The sequence below is a fragment of the Peromyscus maniculatus genome, chromosome 5, assembly GCF_049852395.1.
Source record: "Peromyscus maniculatus bairdii isolate BWxNUB_F1_BW_parent chromosome 5, HU_Pman_BW_mat_3.1, whole genome shotgun sequence".
NCBI lineage: Eukaryota > Metazoa > Chordata > Mammalia > Rodentia > Cricetidae > Peromyscus > Peromyscus maniculatus.
This window is the reverse complement of record NC_134856.1, coordinates 27,145,609-27,165,033: the sequence shown is the minus strand read 5'-3', so window position 1 is coordinate 27,165,033 and position 19,425 is coordinate 27,145,609. Positions and strand designations below refer to the sequence as shown.

Genomic DNA, 19,425 nt, shown 5'->3' with positions numbered 1-19,425 from the left:
GATTTTCCAGGACCAGTCCTTCCTGCTGCTGACAGGAGAGACATCCTGTCTGTTAAGACGATTACTGCAGATGGCCACTCTTGCTCATTCTATGTGGGATTTGTTTTGTTTTGTTTTATCGAGGGTCTCCTGTAGCCCAGATTGGCCTCGAATTCTCCGAGTAGCTGAAGATGACCTTGAGTTCCGGATCCTCTTGTCTTTACCTCCTGTGTGGTGGATGACGAGCGTGTACCACCCATGCCCAGCTTCACATCCTGGTTCTAAATGTAGTTTAGCCTGTGGAGAAAAAAGCTGATTATTCATTCCAGTGACTCCCTTCTGTATTGTCACCCTTGACCGTTCTCTATCCCATTGGCTTCGTGTCCATAATTGTGACTGTCACTGGAGACCTTTGAAGACTTGGTGTGGGTTTGTGGATCCGGAATCCCGGCCAAGGCAAGGATTGAATGAGAAATATGAAACTTTAAAACTTTTGCTAAACATTGGTTATAAGAATGATTTAAAACTAAAGAACAAAGTTTTAAAACTTTTAAGGTAACATTTTAAGAATTCCATATGCATATAGTATGCTTAATATTTGAAAGTAGTAGTCAACTGTTGTTATTTAATTAAATCATGATCTTTCTGCTTTCCGGAGGTGATTTATTTTTCTCTCCTAAAGCGTATCAAATCGTTGGAAAATCCCAGGTCTCCAGCCTGTTCACATGTGCCAACATGCCCCACGAGACACCTTGATAGATTTGAAGCTGGGGTACAGTCCCCAGAACTGAGCTGTGGTTCCAGTTCAGTCATTGACAACTGTGACTTTCAAGCAGCTCTGTCATGTCCTGAGCCCATGTTTCTTACTGTAAAAGAAGGGAGTGGAGACATCGTCGGCTTTCACTTTGTTCTATTTTAAATATCAATTAATTTATCTTTTTCTAAAAAAAATACTAAATGCAGCCTCTATGTAAAACACATAGAAGTAGTATTTTAAAAAGAGAACCATTTTACGAGTTTATACTTAGTACATTTATTTATTTAAAGACCTAAGCAATTCAATTTAAGTATTATTCTGGTGTTATGGAGTCTGGTCGTTATAGCAATAATACTGTCTATGACATTTCTAGGTTTATTTTGCTGACTGAAGTCTTGTTACATAGGAAGGCTCATAATTGCAATCTCAGCGTTTGGTGACTGAGCCAGAAGGATCTCAGCTCAAGGCCATCCTGGGCTGTATATGGATGGCCTTGCCTCAAAAACAAAACAAAACCAACAAAAAGAGATACTGATTCATGCAGAGACGTGGGAAATGGGAACGGATGTTTAACAACTTGTCCTATAGCCACTGGGTCCCTTTAATTTTTCGGATCCTTGTAAAAAAAGCTGTAGTAATAAAGTTTCTCCTTCAGCAGTATCAGCACCTGCTCTCACCCCTTATTGAAGTGACAGACAAGGAGCATCCCACGCTGGCAGCCACACCAGAGCTGCCCATGATGCTGTATCAGCCATTTGATAACCAGTGACCCATTATTCCATTGGCAAAAGGTTTTACTCACTTTGGATCTTAGGTTCTCCATCTGCAACATGGAGATGCTGTTAAGATCCATCTCAATGTCGTTGGCATGGCCACAAGAGCTAATCCAGGGGAAACAGTGTTCCCTGAGCTGTGATCCGTAACTGGCAGATCCAGCCACATTTATGTATCTGTGCAGATCTCTGTCTTCTTTTATCTGCTAGCCATAATCAGAAGGCACACCCAAGCACATGTTCTAGAACCCTGGCATTTAATTTAGGGCAGGTATGTCCAGGGGGCAGCTGAGAATGTCTAGAGAAATATTTTTGTTTCCACACCTGGTAGGAGCTAGGGCACCTTGTTGGTCGAGACTAGGCATGTGGTATGTACAGTGGCCCCTTCTCCAGCAGTGATCCAGTCCAGACACCCACACTCTGAAGTTGAGTAGCTGACTTAAGGCATGTGGTGCGCACACACTCCAGGGGTACTGTGACTGGACAGGTTTGCAATGGCACTCACACACAGGTCTAGGGTTTTACAAAGATCATCAAGCTGCGTCCTTAGGAGTTGCCACTAGAAGTCTAAGAGTCCTGTGGTAGACAGGACTGTGGAGACACTGCATTACCCCAAACTAAACTGACGCGTCAACACAAGCCAGCACACTGGTGGTCTCTGGTGACTTGGCATTTCAGGTGTAATCCTGACAAGGACACACATTTTAAAATCAAGTGTGACATGAACTCAAAAGCAACTTTAAAAAAATTACATTTGAGACAAATAGTAATTAGAACTCCCAATCCTTGGGTTCCTTGGAACACTGCTAGAAAATCATTGGTGTGGGGTTCTCTTCTCAGGCTGGCTCTGGCTTAGGATGAGGTAGTAGATGTAATCCCCAGTGGCCAGGCTTTTTCACAGAGCAGCTTAGCAATCATCAGACTGGAAACCAGAGCTCCATCGTCATCTCACATATGTCCCCTTCCTTCATCAGGGGGACCAACAGCACAGGACCAAAGCATGTACATTCCAGTCTTTTTCCCCTCTGTCCACTCAGTCAAGTGGCCCTAGGATCTCATGTCGTCAGGAAATGATACCCACCTTTGTCGTTAGTGATCCTTGGCTCAGTCCAGTCCACTGCTTGTTCTCCAAGGCCCGCACTGCACTGCTTAGGTCTGTGTCCTTCTTAAAGGAAACTCAGTGTCTTGGTGAGGAAGGAAAGGGCTCTGCATCTTCAGTGGGTGCTCTGGAGCCTAGGACCTCTGTCCTTGAGCTCTGTGATTAGAGGCAGACCATTTTGCCAGCCTTCAGAGTTTCCTCACCTGCAGATCTTCATGTCATGCCCTCCCTATGTGCTTGAAGATGACTTAACCCCCAATTGTAATTATTTATATGTTTGTTGTGTTCAGTGTTAAACCAAAGAATGGTCTTTATTTGTGTGCGCGTGTGTGTGTGTGAGTGCGTGCGTGCGTGCGTGCGTGCGTGCGTGCGTGCGTGCGTGCGTGTGAGAGAGAGAGAGAGAGAGAGAGAGAGAGAGAGAGAGAGAGAGATGGGGGGAGAGAGGGAGGGGAGAAGGGAGGGAGGGAGGGTGAGCAACTTGTGAGAGATGGTTCTTTTCTTCCATCATGTGGATCCCAACTGAACTCAGGTCATCAGGCATGGTGGCACTCACTCTTAGTCTCTCAGCCATCTCACCTGCCCAAGAATGGTCTTTAAATGAGTTGTCGGGAGCATCTCTTTAGAGACTAAGTCTTGGATGGAATCCCCCTGTGGATGTCTTGCGTCCTGATTCGTTTGCACCCCATCAGTACCCACCGTTGAGGATTGAAGTTTTGGATTATTTTTGTCCATGCCCGTTTCTTTTTTGCATTTGTCTTTATCTTTAATTTGTTGTACATACACATAGAAGCAGATCTGATTCCTTTAAATGACAGCCCACTCCATCGAGTACATTATAGAGCCAAAATGGCTCAGCTCCTAAAATGTTTGTAACAAATAGCGAAAGAGAGACATCCTCGTGATCTTAGGTGTGGCATGCTGTCAGCTGTAAGATACAGGAACAGAAGTCAGGGCAGGTGCTGTGAAGGCCTTATGGGCTGACTTCCAAGTGTGCATGGATCTCTCTCTGTTTGTAATAGGAATGAAGTAGAAGTCACATCAAGTCGTAAGTCGATTGCTTTTCTTCTAGTGATCCCCTCTCAGGTAAAAACATCTTTAGTTTTACTTTTCTCTGTATATGTGGGTCTTTAAAAAGTAGAATCATTTCAAAGATGACAGTTATTCGGCCATATTAATTATAAAATCTAGGCTTCATGTACTAGTCTCAGGGAACATATTTCTGATAATTGGCAGAAAAGGAGTCCAGCCTATGGACTTTTATTTACACATCTTCTCTTTAGACCCACGTGCCTGGGAAATAAAGCTTGAGCAGACAAGTGTTTTCCACATGGTTTTTGTTGTATCATTAGCCACATTTATACTTGCTCAACACATTGCAGTGCTATGGTGTTCTTGATACAGTCAGAATGAAAACCAGGTCGGGAGCACCGGGCAAACTTTGTCACTGCTCCACAGAGCTGGCCTGTCCCCTCACAAGTGTCTTGTCAAAGGCCCAGGAAGCCCAGGTTCCCCCTGACAGTTCTGCCTTTCCTCTTTGTTTTATGTAGCATGTCTTCTGATTAACCTTCCATGAGCATCCACTCCATGTGGTTACCCTCTCGGAAGTTGGGATTTTCCTCAATATTTTACCTTTCCTAGTCTCAACTTAGAAGTTAAACATGTTTGCAAATACAAGGCACAGCATGGACACAATTTCTATTCACTTTGAATGATTCCTTCTGGAAGGATAGGGAGGCACATGTGTAATAAACACACACTGATTGCTGTGCCGTGATTGAGTAGGCTGCACTCGGGGAAGGATTTACGGTGGTTCTGGAAGGAAGATGTGGGGAAAGGCTAGGTATTAGCATGCTACCAGGCGCCTCTCAGGAGCAGGTTGGAAAGTGTAAAGGGAAGAAGTAAATAGGCAGTTGAGTGACCTGGGATGAGGTAGGGAACACCCAGTTGAGAATTAGAGTGTCATTGTTCCCTTTGCTTTGGTTTTGGTAGCAGTGTCCACAAAGGGCTGGGTTATCCATTAGTGATGCCAGAGTCCACGTGGCTCTGCAAAGGTGCACCATGGTCCAGGCAGGTAGCAAAGCTTTGAATGTCACCTCAGCCTTCCTAACCTTACGATGGTTGGGAAGTCGGGGAAGCACTTCCGACTCCTTCCGGTGGGGATGTCAGAGCTCTTCACTCTTGCCGACCACGGTGCTGTTGGAATACCCTCAGCATCACTACTGTAGAGCAAACACTTCACCATTCAGTAGGTACCACTGGGGCCTCTGCAGTGTGCCAGGCACTGTTCTCTGCTCTTGACGCACGCACATCAGCTTTAAAAACAGAGGTCAGCGTCTTCGTGATGCTGGCCCTGGAGTCCAACGGACAGATTATTCAGGGCTTCTCTAACACTTAGCTCATGTGCTAAGGCTGCCACTCAAAGCACTACACTCCTGGTGTCTTAACAACGGATATTTATTTCTTATGGAGACCGGAAGCCCGACATCGGTTGTCAGCAGGTTTGATTTCTCCTGAGGCCTCTGCTCAGCTTGTAGATGGCTTCTTTTCTGTGTCCTCACTTGACCTTCCCCTGTGTAGAGACATCTCTGGTGCTTCTCTTCATAAGAAGAGAGAGACAGAATAGTTCTCAGAACGCTGGCATTGGATTACGACCCTGCCTTCATGCTTCATTGAACTGACGAGTGTCCCCTAAAAGCCTTAATGCACAAACACTCACATTGGGAAGGTGGCGTTCGACTTCCACGGGCATTGGGGTGGGGGCGCAGTCCTGTCCCTAACAGTATGTATGGTAAGTGTTCATATTTCAGAGAACGACAAGACTGGGACGGGTAAGGAAGATTGGTACAGTCGGGTGAGGGTCGCCGTGTTACATGGTAGGTGTGGACCTCGCCGAGCACGTGGCATCTGAACCAGGGCTTTAAAGCTTGGTCTTGTTGAAACACAGGTGGAGATGCAGTGTGGTAAAGGACGTCAGGGACATAGGGACCCGGGTTCTAGTCCCAGCTCTGCAAAGTAGTAGTTGTGAGACCTGGAGATGTCCCTCTAGCTCTCGGTCCCCGTTTGCAAATGTGCCAAGCCCTTCAAACTGATAGTCTGAAGTAAGCATCCTTAGAAATGGGAAGGCACTGAAGTACATTGGACCAGGACTGTGTTAGCTTTGGGGGCTGGTTTTCTCGTTCTTGTTTGTGTGGACGGCACAGGACAGGCTCTTTCTAAGCAGAGCTGCTAAGAACACAGATTGGGAGGAAATCAGACGACAAACGTGTCCTGTGTGGCACAGCCACTATTGGCACTCCGTGGGTCTTTGACGGAGATGGAGGGGCAGTGTGATGGGGAACTGCCTGCTGCCTGTGGCTTTCCTGTGGTGTGCCCAGGCCTGCACAGAGTAGCCAGCCCATAGACACCATCCATCCCATGGCAGGTTGCTTAGTCTGTTCTGACTGTGCTCTCCAGGGCAGTAGTGAACAACCTTGGAGTTTGGGTCATAGCCACATGAATTTCTTAGTTCTGACAAGTGTATGGTGATTAAGTAAGATGCCACTGTTAGGGAGTGCCAGGAAAGTCTGTATGGAAGCTCTTAGAACGAGCCTTGCAAATGTTCTATAAATCTAAAATTGCTCCAAAATATTTTTTCTTAAAATAACTATAAATAAATAAATGAATAAAAACCTATTTTGTATGTGAGGATGACCTCAGCCCTGCACCATAGGTTTACTCATGGTGACAAGACAAAGTATTTGGTCAGCAGTGTCCATTGATAATAAGGTGAGAACAGTGGATCTCTAGTCCTGCTTTTCTTTTTGGCAGATTCGACATTCTCACCTTTCTACCCATCCCAGGTTCAGTTATAGATACTGCTGCTGACTCCTGATTTTATTTCAATATTTGACAGCAGAATGATTTCGTGAGCCATTGTTTAATGATAGAATTAGCTGGAGAATGTGCTGAGAGGCCGGGGAGACAGCAGCAGCGTGTCCAGGGGAGATGTTTAAAGAAACCAAGGAGAAAATGACCACAGGCTTTGTAAAGACCGCACTTTTGAAAATACCCCGGGTTTAATATATGCTGAAGCTCACACGCAACTGGGGCCAAGGCTCGCGGGCGCACTGTCTAAGGTACAGTGATGTGCCCAGGGCCTGGCCTTTTTGGTCTCTCCGGCTGTTAAGCACAAGGTGAAGTGTGGGCATCTTAGAGGTGGTTTGGGGAGATGCATATACCTATATATATCTCCCTTTCCCTTTCTCTCTCTCTCTTCCTTCTTCTTGTTTTTTGACAGCTGCCAACCAGAAGGAGCCCATGAATCTTAATTTTAAAGTGAAGGAGGAGCCCAAGGAAGAGGAGCCGCTAAGCACGCCTTTGCCTCGGTCCAGCTACGTGTTCAGCCCGGAACCGGAAGTGGTGGCCCCTAGCCTCCCCGAGGACCCGCTGACACCCCAGGAAAGCAAGGGGAATGTGCCGAGGCGGGACATGTCTGCCAAAGCTGCCTCAGAACTCCTCATGAAACTCTCAGGTACCCGGTATACTCTAAAATATTTCCATTCTGGTCGTTTCATGTGCAAGCCAACTGGACCGTTTCCTGCATGGCTTATAATTAACCCGATGGAGATGACAGCGGGAAAACGGCGACTTTAAGGAATGATCAGCTCGCTTGGCTTCAGGTCCCGTGTTACATGCATGAGTTTGGTCATTTCTTGCCTGTCTAGACATCGGTTCAGTACCTGTTAGATGTGTGAGTTTGTTTCTTGGTTTGTTGTCCACATCTAGATACAGCTTTCTGTTTCTGAATGTTATTAGAAACGGTAAGAAAACGCTCCTGGCATCTGAGATGATCTAGGCCACGATTTTAAATGGATTCTAACAACATTCACAGGATTTCTTCTAGTTGATCAAAATACCTTTTCTTAAGAGAAGATCCCATGTCTTTTATGCATTTATACTATAGTCTTTAAGGACCTTTAAAATGTTTTCCTTGGTTGAGAGTTGAGATGGCACTCAAAGTAATTACCAACAGAGTAGCAATGAGTGATTTTTAAGAATAGAGAACTTCCTGATGGAATGTTACAATAATTAACCTGTTCTTAGATGAATGGAGGACTCCACTAATATCTAAATGTAATCTCAACTTGTTGGATATAAGAAAAACGGGCTATAAATTGAAGCTAGAGTTTTTTGGTTTTTGGTAGCAACATCTACCTGGTCCTCTACAACAGGTAGAAAGTTTAGTGTCTTTTTGGTGGCAGGGTGTGACTTTCAGAACGTGGAAGGAAAAGCTGTATTGGCCACCATACCTGTCAAGTCGTAGCTGACTGGGTCCCCTGCCTCCTGAAGGTAATTTTGAGGCACTGTGTGTGAAATGCTAATGTGAATCAAAAGCTGCTTTTTGTTGGGAACTTCCTGTGCTTGGACGATGAAAGCAGGAACTGCCTTCGTGGGACTTCTGGGATCTGTAACTTCGGCAGCAACCCTGAAAGCGGTGTTTCCGGTTCAGTAGGAGGTTGGAAAATAAGAAATTAATAGTGATCTACTTAGAGTCAACATATCAGAACAGTTGAAATTCCTGTATCTGCCAGTTGGTGGGGTTGAGATTTCTTGTCTTTGATGTTAACTCAGAGCACACTGGAATTTGAAGGGAACATGGTTTGCTAGTGGTAAAGCGTGGTTGAATCGCTGTGGTCCTTCTGCGACCCGTTTCCCCAGACTCTGCCGTGATGGGGTACCAGCCTGTCGTACACTGATGGGGTCTAGCAAGATCACAATGCTGGGAAGTTGAAACAGTCATGTTAGAGCCCATACACCTGAGTGCATTTGTGTCTCCCTCCTGTGCCAAAACATCTCAGGGATGGAGTCATCCTTCTGTTGATGTTATTCTTCAGTCAGTCCAAAGAGGGCACCCACTTCTGTTGTTCTTCAGAGGTAGCTCTCCCAACACAATGGCTTAAACTCTCCTTCCCCAGTCATGTGATGGTAGCTTCTGCCAGCTAATATGCAGTTTCAGAATTTACTACATACTGCTCTGGAGAGCAGAGGAGGCTGGTACCACATGGGAAGAGATTGTGAAAGTGGTGAATGAGATTTCAGGGCAGATGGTCTTTAAAGAAAATATTTTATCTTCATCCTTTTGGGTGATGTGATTGGAAAGACTGAAATAGGAAACTGTTTCCTAGATAATAATGAGACCCCCAAGAGAGAAATGCTGTCATGAACATCTAATGATATTTGTGGGCAATGAAGGCTGCAAGTGTGTGTGTTGACTTTTATTGAGTGTATGTGCAGCGGGGTTTAACAATAGCTGAATGAATGGTCCTGTTTCTGAAGGGCAACCACCCTTAATAATGTGGAAATAAGCTTCATGAAGACTGATAACTGGTTTCTTTCCTGAAAAAAAAAAAATGCTATGTAGACAAGACTTGGGTCAAGGATACATGCATCCAAATCCCCGCGTTTCTGTGTTCTCATCAGCAGTGTTTGAGACTGTATTCTCTGAGTGCATTAGTTCTATTCTTCTCTATTTCATAGGCAGGTCAGGTGGCCATTGAAATAATTACCAACAGAGTTAACAGTAAGAGACTTTTAAGGGTAGAGAATTTCCTGTTATTCCTGGTGGAATAGTAGAGTAAGTCGCATGCCCTTAAGATGGCTGCAGTTCTTTACTGTTATCTCAATGTAGCCTCTGCCTGTCCAGTGTAGGAAAAATAAGCAGTGGACTCCGTTCAGGCAATCATAGCCCTGCAATGCTCTAGCAAATACCATGGTCAGGTCAACATTTTTTTAAGTCCTAAGTTAGGTGAGTGGGTTAAAAACAAATGTCTTTTCATTCCAAAGCTATGAGGTAAGAGGTTCCTTTCTTAGGAGTGAAGTGGATATTAAACTCTGTGGAGAGAAACATGCCTGTAATTCCAGTATGATGGAGACCAAGTAGGATTGTGAGTTTGAGTACAGCCTGAGCTATGTAGTGAGGCCCAGTCACCAAACAAAACAAAAAAGGAAACATCAGTGTTTCTCTTCACTAATAGATTGATAGATTAAGGCAAAAGGAGGGTGCAAGGAAGAAGTCTTAAGTTCTCTGTCTTCAAGATATTATTTTAACAGTTTGAACAGCCATGTCCTGAAAGACACCCAAGTAAGGGACTGTCAGCACCTTGTAGACGAGAGAAGGCATCGACCTCCCAAAGCCGGTCTTGTTCTAGGCATTCTGTGGAGAGCGGTGCTCATGTCTTCCCACCCTGCACAGTCTCACGGTCTCTTTACTTTTCTGAAAAATCCTTTGGTCCGAAGGAACCTGTGTGAAACAGCTATGGGGGTCCCTTCTTAGCCAGTGGGGGTCATGCATTCACGGACTTTGGTGGATGCCTGAAATCGTAGAGAGCACTGACCCTATAACCCCGCTTCACCCCCCCCCCCACCGCCACACACACATTCTACTTAATTTATGATTAGGCACAGTAAGAAACGAACAAATACAATTTACTTCATTTATGATTAGGCACGGTAAGAAATTAGCAAATACAATTTTCTTTGTTTGTTTTTTGAGAACAGTTCTCAATATATAGCCTTTGCTGGCCTGGAACTCACAGAGGTCTGCCTGCCTCTGCCTCTAGAGTGCTAGGATTAAAGGAGTTCACTGCCCCGCCTGGCTACAGCAGTGTATTATAATACAAGTTGTTCAAACCTATAAATAGTTTGTTGTGGAATTATCATTTACTATTTTGGGAGCACGGTTGACCGAAGTAACGGACAACATGGAGGATGAAGCCTCAGATAAGGCAGGGAGACAACCGTGTTAGAGTAACAGGACTGTGTGGAGATGCTTTTCTTCCTTTCCGTTTTGACTCAAAGAACAGCTCAGGAAAAGGGTTCTCCTTTTCTCTTTTCGTACTAATTTTTTTTTACATAGCTTTTCAGTGAATTAACAAGAAGAAACTCGTCAATGATTTGGGCTGTCTCCTGTTTCCGTGTTTAAATTAGCTCATGTTCATTCCATAAGGATGAATGATTGGTACGTGGCCCAGCCACACATTACACGAGGCTTCTTCCTAGGTGGAGAAACCTGGGTAGGAAGGGTGCTTTCCAAGTAGACACTCAGGTTCTCTGGGGGAAACACACACGAGTTAGAGCCCGGCTAAACCTTCTGTGGTCTGTGTGGCTCAGACTCCCTTTCCAGTTGTTAGTTGTGAAGTTGAGTGTGTGACAGCTGGGCACAGTCAATTGCCACCCTAAAGAAAACAACTCACTCTGAGGAAATGACTAGAAGTCTGTGGCTACCTGTTGTTATGTGAACCTAACAGCCCAGATCATCAAACTGCCCTGCTAAGCCTGTGCTTGCCAAAGATAATTCCCGAAAGCCTTCATCTAAAGAGGCCAATATTTCAGAGTTTAGCGTTGAGGATATGTAATATTAGACATGTTGGGAGCGCTAGTCAAGGTACCTTCAGACTAATTTAGTGATGTCTGGTGACCTTGTAAACTTATGTCATAAATGTGGTCACAGATGTGGCGTGATGCTGGAAGTGGTGGGATATGTTGACCCACTGCTCTGCTTTGAGAGAGGTGGGTAGGTGCACAGAGATAAGCAGAGGCTGCCTCTCTCTCCACGTAGAATTGCATGTTGAATTGCCATTGCATGTGTAGACTGTATCATGCACATTTGGACAAACCTAAAGGAGCAATTAAGAATGACATTTAAGCTGGGCGGTGGTGGTGGTGGTACACACTGTTAATCCAGCACTCAGGAGCCAGAGGCAGGTGATCTCTGATTTCAAGGTCATCACAGTTTGCAGAGATAGTTCCAGGATAGCCAAGGCTACACAAAGAAACCCTGTCTCTGGGGAAAACAAAACAAAAAAGAATGACATTTAAAAATTAGAATTGTGGGCCTGGAGAGATGGCTCATTGCTTAAGCACATGTACTAAGGACAAGAACTTGGTCCCATCACCATGTCGAACAGCTCACAATCACCTGTAGCTCCAGATCCACGGGTACCTGCATTTACATCCATATACTCCTTCTCTGCCCTCTGTACACATAGTTAGAAGTATATCTTTAAAAAAAAAAAAAAAAAGAGTACAAATTCCAGGCTGTGGAAATGGCTCATTGGGTAAAGTCCTTGCTATGCAAGCTTGAGGACCTGAATTCAGATCCCCTGATCACATATAAAAGCCAGGCCTTGCCACAGGCCTCCCTAATCCCAGCACTGGGAGATGGAGCATCCATGTGGCCAGTCAGTCTAGCCAATCTGTGACCCCTGTCACAGAAGCCAAGGTGGACTGTGATGGAAGGCATCAGATGAGAATCTGGCTTCCATACTTACTTGCATACACATGTTTTTATTGGCGTGTGTGCACGTGTATGCGCACGTGCATGTGTGCGTGCGTGCGTGCGTGCGTGCGTGCGTGCGTGCGTGTGTGTGTGTGTGTGTGTGTGTGTGTGTGTATGTGTGTGTGTGTGTTCAGAAGCCAGAAGAACATTAGATCCCCTGGAGCTGATGGATATAAGCCACCAAAGTGGGTCCTGGGAACTGAACTCTAACCTTGTCCTGGGCCGTCCCTCCACCTTGGTCTCTTTTCTTTCTAAGCCATACAGCCATTCTGATTTTCTCTTTCTGAATAGGAAATAAACTGATCCCAGCTAAACCTGAGAAAGATGAAGTTGTAAAGAAATTGACTCTCTGAGGTGGGCTCAGGTGACCAGGAAAGGGACACAAAGATTGAGTTCCTCCCAGTATTAGCCGGCCCTTTGCTTGTGTTCGAGCCTCCTTCTGGTAGTTAGCAAGAAATGAAGGCAGCGGACTGAGCAGGCCTGGCCTGGCTTCCGGGCCCAGGCAGGATGCAGCGGGCCCTCAGAACCCAGGAGCTGCTCCCCCTCACTGCGCCTCTCCAGGCGTGCAGGTGGGCCTTGCTGCCCAGTCCAGAGGTGGGAAGCAGTCGTTGTCAACAGCTTTTGAGGTTACCCCTCGTTCAGAAGAACAGCCAGATAGCCCCAAATTCCAGCGGACCACCTCAGCTCAGATGGGGACCCCTCAGTGGATACTTCTGTGTCTGAGGTAAGGAAGGGCCTGTTGGCAGACATGCCTGCTGTCTGTCCTGTAACCCCGTAAGACTTTGGGGTGGCAGAAGAATGTCCAGGGATGAGTCTTGGGGGGGGGGACAGCACAGGGAGGGACAGGAACCCAGAAGCTACAGCAGTGCGCACCACCCCAGCCTTGCAGAATCAGGCGGTTTCAGCGCTGAGTATAAGCGTGCTGAGGTCTTGACCCACTTTCCTTCCCTTTCTGGTAGAAAGAAGCTCAGGGGAAGGCTGCCCACCCTGGCCAGCCCCAACTCTCTCTCAGAGCTGCTAGGGCACCGGAGACTCGTTCCTGGGGCCTGCTCTGGGCTTAGCTGGTGAAGTCCTCACAGCTCGGGGTGGGGGGTGGCGGGTGGGGTGGGGAGCAGCCTGTGTTTTGACAGCCTTTCCAAGTGATCCTGACAGCTAAAGCTTTAGCATAGTGTGCCGAGGAAGTGTCTTGAGGAGCGAGTTCGGGCCATCTGAAAAGAATGCTCCAGGTTGAACGCTGACGGGTGACAGGGCTCTGTTAAATGTCCCGTTTCCTTTAGAAAAAGAGCCAGTTCTTCTGTGGTGAGTCCTTTTAATTTATTATGAAATGATGGCATCTAGAACCTTTTTGAAGAAGGACATGTATACCTGATAAATCAAGATCGTTCTACTTGTGAACCGTGGATAATGCCACTCTCTTCATGTCCATTGCCGTTAAATTTCTGAACTATTCCTGGGCATGTTGGCGTGGTTTTTGGGAGAAAGTCTCTCCACGTCACTGCAAACATCATCAAACGCCACCATACTGTAGACTTTTCTGCTCTGAAGAATTTCTTTTAAAAAAATGAAAGATTTTAGCTAAATTCATTTTCAGGCTGAAAACAGTTTACTCATGGATCTGCTAGTTTTCCTTTGGAAAGTAGTACTACTTTCTTGTAAACTTTTATTTATTTTGTCTTTTTGAGATTTTCATGCATGAGTACGCTGTACTGACATGTCGCACACTTCAGGCAGTGTGTCTTTAGTCAGTTAACTGTCCCTCACTCTGACAAATATATGACATACCCAGCTTACAGAGGAGAGCGGCTTGTTCGGGCTGGGGTTGGAGGTCCGTGAGTGATCAGCCGGGGCTGTGGCCAGCCAGCCTCCTGCTGTGGCAAGTGTTTCTACCAAGTAAGGTCAGGAAGTAAAGGGGAGGAAAAGGACCCAGGGTCTCACAGCCTCCTGGGAGGGCACTCCCCCAGTGACCTGAAGGCTTCCTTTAAGTTCCCACCTGCTTAAGCGTCCCCAAGCGGTACCACTTGGGGGATCAGCCTTTAACACATGGGTGTTAGACATGTGCAAGATGTAAGGTAGAATACACTGTGACATCAATAATAATCTGTGGGATGAAAATTATGTTTATTTTATCATCATAAAATTTGCCTTCATCAAACTTACAAGTTGCTTAATTGAGTAATGAAAAAGATAGAAACCTTTTCAAACATTCTAAATTTATTTATTTATGTATTTATTTATTTATTTGAGACAGGGTTTCTCTACATAGCCCTGGTTTTCCTGGGATTCACCCTGTAGACCAGGCTAGGTTTCAGCTCACAGAGATCCGCCTGCCTCTGCCTCCTGAGTGCTGGGATTAAAAGTGTACACCATCTTGCCCAGTCATAGTACATTTTTTTTTTGGTTTTTCGAGACAGAGTTTCTCTGTGTAGCTTTGCGCCTTTCCTGGTACATTTTTAAACCTAAGTTTACATAGTTCCTGTGCTTCTGCTTGCCTGCAGAAGTCCCCTGTGGCCGAGGAGATGTTAGCAGATCTGTATGAAGTGCTAAAGGGCTGGGCTGGGGAGATGCTGAGGGGCTTTGCCGCCGAGAAGGAGCGCCTGTGTTCCGACCCCCGAGGCTGCAGGATGGAAGAACCAGCTCCCACAGGTTGACCTCTGACCCACGCACATGCACCATGGCACAGGCACCTCCCACACACAAATAAGTAAATGAATGTAAAAATAATGTTAGGTAATTTAGAAATATAAGAAGGTATTTTGTCTGCTTGTTTTATGAATTCCGTCTACTTATCACATTCTCAGACTCATGCTGCTGAGGTATTATTCGCCAGGACAAAAATGACAACGGTACAATCTAATCAGACTCAAACTGGGAACTACTTTATGAATTGCACCTTTCTGAACACGTGGAGAAGCTTATTGAACATGGCATTGTACTGGAGATGGACTTATTTCGGGTTGGGCTTTAGAAAGGTTCCAGGTTGTTGGTTGTTCGTTTTTCATTTTGTTCTGTTTTTAATGCTATTTCAATAAAACAGATTTTTATTGATTGATCCTGGTATGGCTGTCTGGGCCTATAACATAGTTCTCTGGAGGCAGAGACAAGGTGCAGAAGGATGACGAGTTTCCGGCCAGCCTGAGCTTCCCTGAAGGCTGGGGACACATGCGGCTCCTCCAGTGAAGCGAGGATGTGATTTTGACCCCAGAACCCACATAAACACAGGTGTTTTGGTGTGCACTTAGCATCCAAGCACTGGGGAGGTGGAGACAAGTGGACCCCTGGGACTCAGTGGCCAGCCAGCATAGCCTACGGTGAGCCAGTGGTCTGTATTTCTAGTTTTCAGGTAGCATGTTATTTATTTTGGGAGTGGGGACCACTGATGTGGAGGTCAGAAGACAACTTGTGGGAGTTGGTTCTCTCAACCAAGTGAGTCGAGAGACTGAACTCTAGCTGCCTTGCTTGGTGGCAGGCATCTTTACCTGTTGACCTGTCTCACTGGCTCCTCCATATCCATTCTGTATTCCTTTTTATGGCTGAATATTGACAGTTGCATAGATACATTGTATCTTCTTTATCCTTTAATGGAGACATGATTTGTGTCCCAGCCTTTGCTGTTAGGGCTGTTCCTGTGCAGGTTTCCATGTGGACTTAGGGTTTTAATCTTCTTGGGCATATCCTTAAGTACTGTGTATTGGTGGGTTAAATGGCACTCCCTTTAACATCTTGAAGAATTGCCAAACGTCTTTTCCAAGGCAACAACAGCATTCTTTATCTCTTGTAGTAATGTATGAGGTTTCAATTTCTGCATGTCCTCATGAGAACTCGTTGCCATCTTTTTTATTGGAACCATCATAAAGGCACAACCTAGCAATTTCACTATGGTTAGGTGATGTCTTCCTGGCGAGGATGCCGTCTGACACAGCACCACGTGCTCCTTCATACCCGAACGTCTCCTTTGAAGCGGTTCAGGTTCTGTGTCCGCTTTTCACTTGGATTACTTTTGGATTTTTGCTTGTTTTTGTTTGTTTTGTTTTTGGCTTATTAAAGTTTCTCATATTCTTGACATAAGCCTTATTAGCGGGATGAATGGCAGATTATTTTTTCTCATTTTGGTGGGTTTTCACCATAGCTCCACTCACAACACAGAAGTGTTTACATTTGATAGAGTCGGGTTCCGTTTTTGTTCCTTTTGTTGCTTATGAGCACCACTGTATTTTCTGCAATTCTGAAAATTAACTAAATGTAGAGTTGTTTCATACGAAAAGGAAACCCATTTCACCTATATTAGCGGAGTGTCATTTAATTTGCAGGGATATTAAGCCTATGAAACCTAATTTATTGAATTATGCCTATCCAGTTGTGGTGACCTCTCTAATTTTTGATTTGTGTTTTAGCATTCTCAGGGTGATGACCAAGTATTTTTGCATGTTAACTTGATAAATGGTTTTTAACGGATGCAACCAGAAGTGGGCTTGTAACTGAAGCCCAGAACACTTCTCTCACTGCCGCGCACACTTCTTGACCCCACCTCCACATGTATGTATGTGTGTATGTACGTACATACGTGTAGATGTACTCACACAGTCCATAAACTGGTGACTAAATCCAAATAAGGAATTTACACTTTGAAAATCATCTGTAAACTCAGAGAAATGGAGCAACATGGAATATCACATACATTTTATATAAATAAGGAACAAATCACTTTAATGAGACAAATATGCAAAGATACGGTTTCTAGAAGGGCTAGAAATCCTGTTGAGCTCAGAGGGCACACAGTGGCATTATTATTCTGTCCATTTGAGCAGGACTGAGTGAGAAGTCCCTGTCTGCAGCCCTGGAAGACTGTCCCCCTCTCAGCCAAAAGGAAAGAGGGAGAACCCTGTTTATACAGCCAATCTCATTCAGTCTCTGGCCAGAAGAGCCCTTCTGTTGTTTTATAATTTTGCACACTCCTTACAAATTCTTAGGCTCCAGTACCTGAATGGCTGTTGCCGCCTGCTCTGCCCACCCCCAGGAGAGCTTTGCAAGCTCAAGCCCCCAGGGCCTGTACTCAGCACCTCCACTCCCCCCTCCCCCCCCCCCCCCCCCCCCCCGCCCCTCTGGCCGCCCTTTATGCTTTCTTAACCGGCTTCCTCCTGCCTCCCACACTGAAGCCGGGATTCAGAAAGTCCAGACTCAAAAGGGCTCTTGTTTTATTATCATTTCCTTCTTGCAGAGCTGCATATGTTAATAGAGCCGCGGAAATTTGTATTGGCTGGTGTTCCCAGAAACTAGGCAAGCCCTCTGCAAGGAATTTCATAGGCTACGCCTTCGCGTTGGCTGCCTCTGAACTGAGGCAGCCTGGAGTCTGGATCCTGAGAGATGGGGTAGGGTGGCTCAGGAGGGGTAGGAGTTGATGGGTGGGGGCCTCCAGCTCTTCCTGTGGGATCGTGAACAAAATACCTGTGAAGTGTGCTGGAGGCTAATGTCCCTGCCTGCATGCTGTTTTCTGTGTGTACCTGGAATAGACGACTACAGACCTCATCTTACCGCCTGCAAACTGTGGCGTCAACAGCTTGCAATCAAGCCCTGGGCGGCTGCTTTCTTCTGAACAGCGCTAAGCAGAGGTAGTTACCTGAGGCCTCTGACTGCAGTGTGTGTTATCCTGACTAACAGCACTGCTGGCGTTTTTCTCTCAGAGGACACCCTGCTAGGTGCAGGGGGGCCCTTGGTCAGGTCCTGGTTGTATGGGTGTTTCCCCCACCTAGCCTTTCCCCCTGCTTGTTACTCCAGAGATAGTCTGGTGAGGAAGAGCAGAAAAAAAGATCCTTATTTTCTTTAATGAGACTAGAACATTTTCTCCTCACTGCCGAGTTAACCTTTCCCGTTAGCGTATTTATGTCAAAGAAGGGGAAGATCCGCGTGTGTAATTCAACCCTGTGGATCCCGTGCTCATCGGGGTACGAGCTGGCAGAGCTGGCATCACGGGCCTACCTGGAGAAGGGAATCCTCACTGCTGAGTAGCAGGCCCTCTGCCAAGTGGATGAGTCACCCCCGGCAGGGCCCTTCTGGACGCTGCGCAGAACCTTTTGTGCGCATGCTCACTCCGGAAGCTAGTGCAGGCAGAGTCGGGGAGACCCATTTCCATTGGGCAGGAGTCCATCCGTGTAGCCCAAGATTGGAAAAACCGTAGTGAAGAGGTGATTCTTGCCGTGGCTTCTGTTGTTCTTTATGACAACAAATGATTTAACAGTGGTGTTTTCTCTTGGTCAAAGTGTGGGGACTATGGTGTTCCTTTTGAGGAGACCTTTGTCTTCCTTCCTAATAACTCTCTTACTAACTCCACCCCTGTGTATGTCTCCCTGCATTAATCTTCCCGGGTTGTGCTGCGGGCTGATTTACTTCCCTGTTTCTAACAGCTGGAATCCGCACATTTCCCGGTTTCCTGTGGTTTGCCCTGTTTGTGTGGCTTATCGCCACAGCTGGAGAACTGAGAAGGCTACAGAATATATGCACGACCCGGGACAGTTTATTTCAGGTTCAGAGTCAGGGGGCGCGCGCGGGCCAGTGTTTAAAGACTGAGTTACGAGCCATTTCCTTACTGTCTACCAGGGCCGTCGGGGCCCCGTAAACTCACCCTTGGCCTAAACATATGCATACCCTTGGTTTGGCTTCCAGAAACTCTTTTTGCTCTTGGGGTAGAGAGCATTCATGGGAAGGCCTTACAGGGGCTTCCTGTGAGCCACAGAGCGGAGGTAACTAAAAGCGCCCTTAGTCAGAAGGGAAGAGGACCAGCCAAGGACTGAGGTTGGAGGGAGAAGGGCCCTTTGCTTTGGTCTGCGCGTTTAAACATAGGCTGTTTACTCAGGACGCCTGGCAGTCTCCTTTAGACGCCATGTGCCCAGCACACTGCACTTTGCAGTTCTGTGTTGGGCTCCGGGTGCCTTTTTTGCAGGGTGCTGTTTGTTGTTTCCTAAAACAAGATTTTTTTTTTTCCTAAAAAAGCATTGTTCCTTCTAGAAAGCTCTTCCTCCCTGACTCTGTGTTTTTGGGGCATTCCCAGAGCTGGTGCTGATTCTGTGTGTAACATCGGTTGTTTGATTTTAGGCCCAGATAGCCCATACTCCCCACCCCCAAGTCTTCCTGGCTCTTCCTCCCCTGCCTTTGAGCCCCGGCACCAGAGAGAACAGGACCCAGGAACCAGAGAAAAAGGAAGTAAAGTGAGTCTCTTGCATCACTTGTAAGAAGCTTTGATTTAAAACATTTGGGAAGGTTGTTGAGGCAGAGCCAGAGTTCATTATGAGGATATCCGCACATTCGGGATCTCCAAAACCCACAGGGAACCGAGTTCTGGGGGGACATCTGAGCCCCGACTTGCTGGAGTAGGGGCCCTGTCGGATAATCAAGAGCTGATTGCTTTTGGTTGTGAGGGCCTTGATCTTGGAGACTGGGTAACGGTTTCGCGAACCCTGCTCTTTCGCTCCTCACTGGTGATTGTGTTTTCCTCTTCTTTTTATTGATC

General features: G+C 46.2%; 1 protein-coding gene across 9 annotated transcripts in view; it reads left to right on the top strand.

Moving 5' to 3' along the window:
• Nucleotides 1-19,425, top strand: part of Znf827 (zinc finger protein 827) — a 172,854-nt gene that overhangs the window by 57,235 nt on the left and 96,194 nt on the right. For all 9 annotated transcript variants that reach the window (XM_042277497.2, XM_016006182.3, XM_016006188.3 and 6 more), the window contains exon 5: nt 6,885-7,118. In XM_042277497.2, the coding sequence (XP_042133431.2) occupies nt 6,885-7,118 (234 nt within the window). The remainder of the gene's footprint in view (nt 1-6,884; nt 7,119-19,425) is intronic.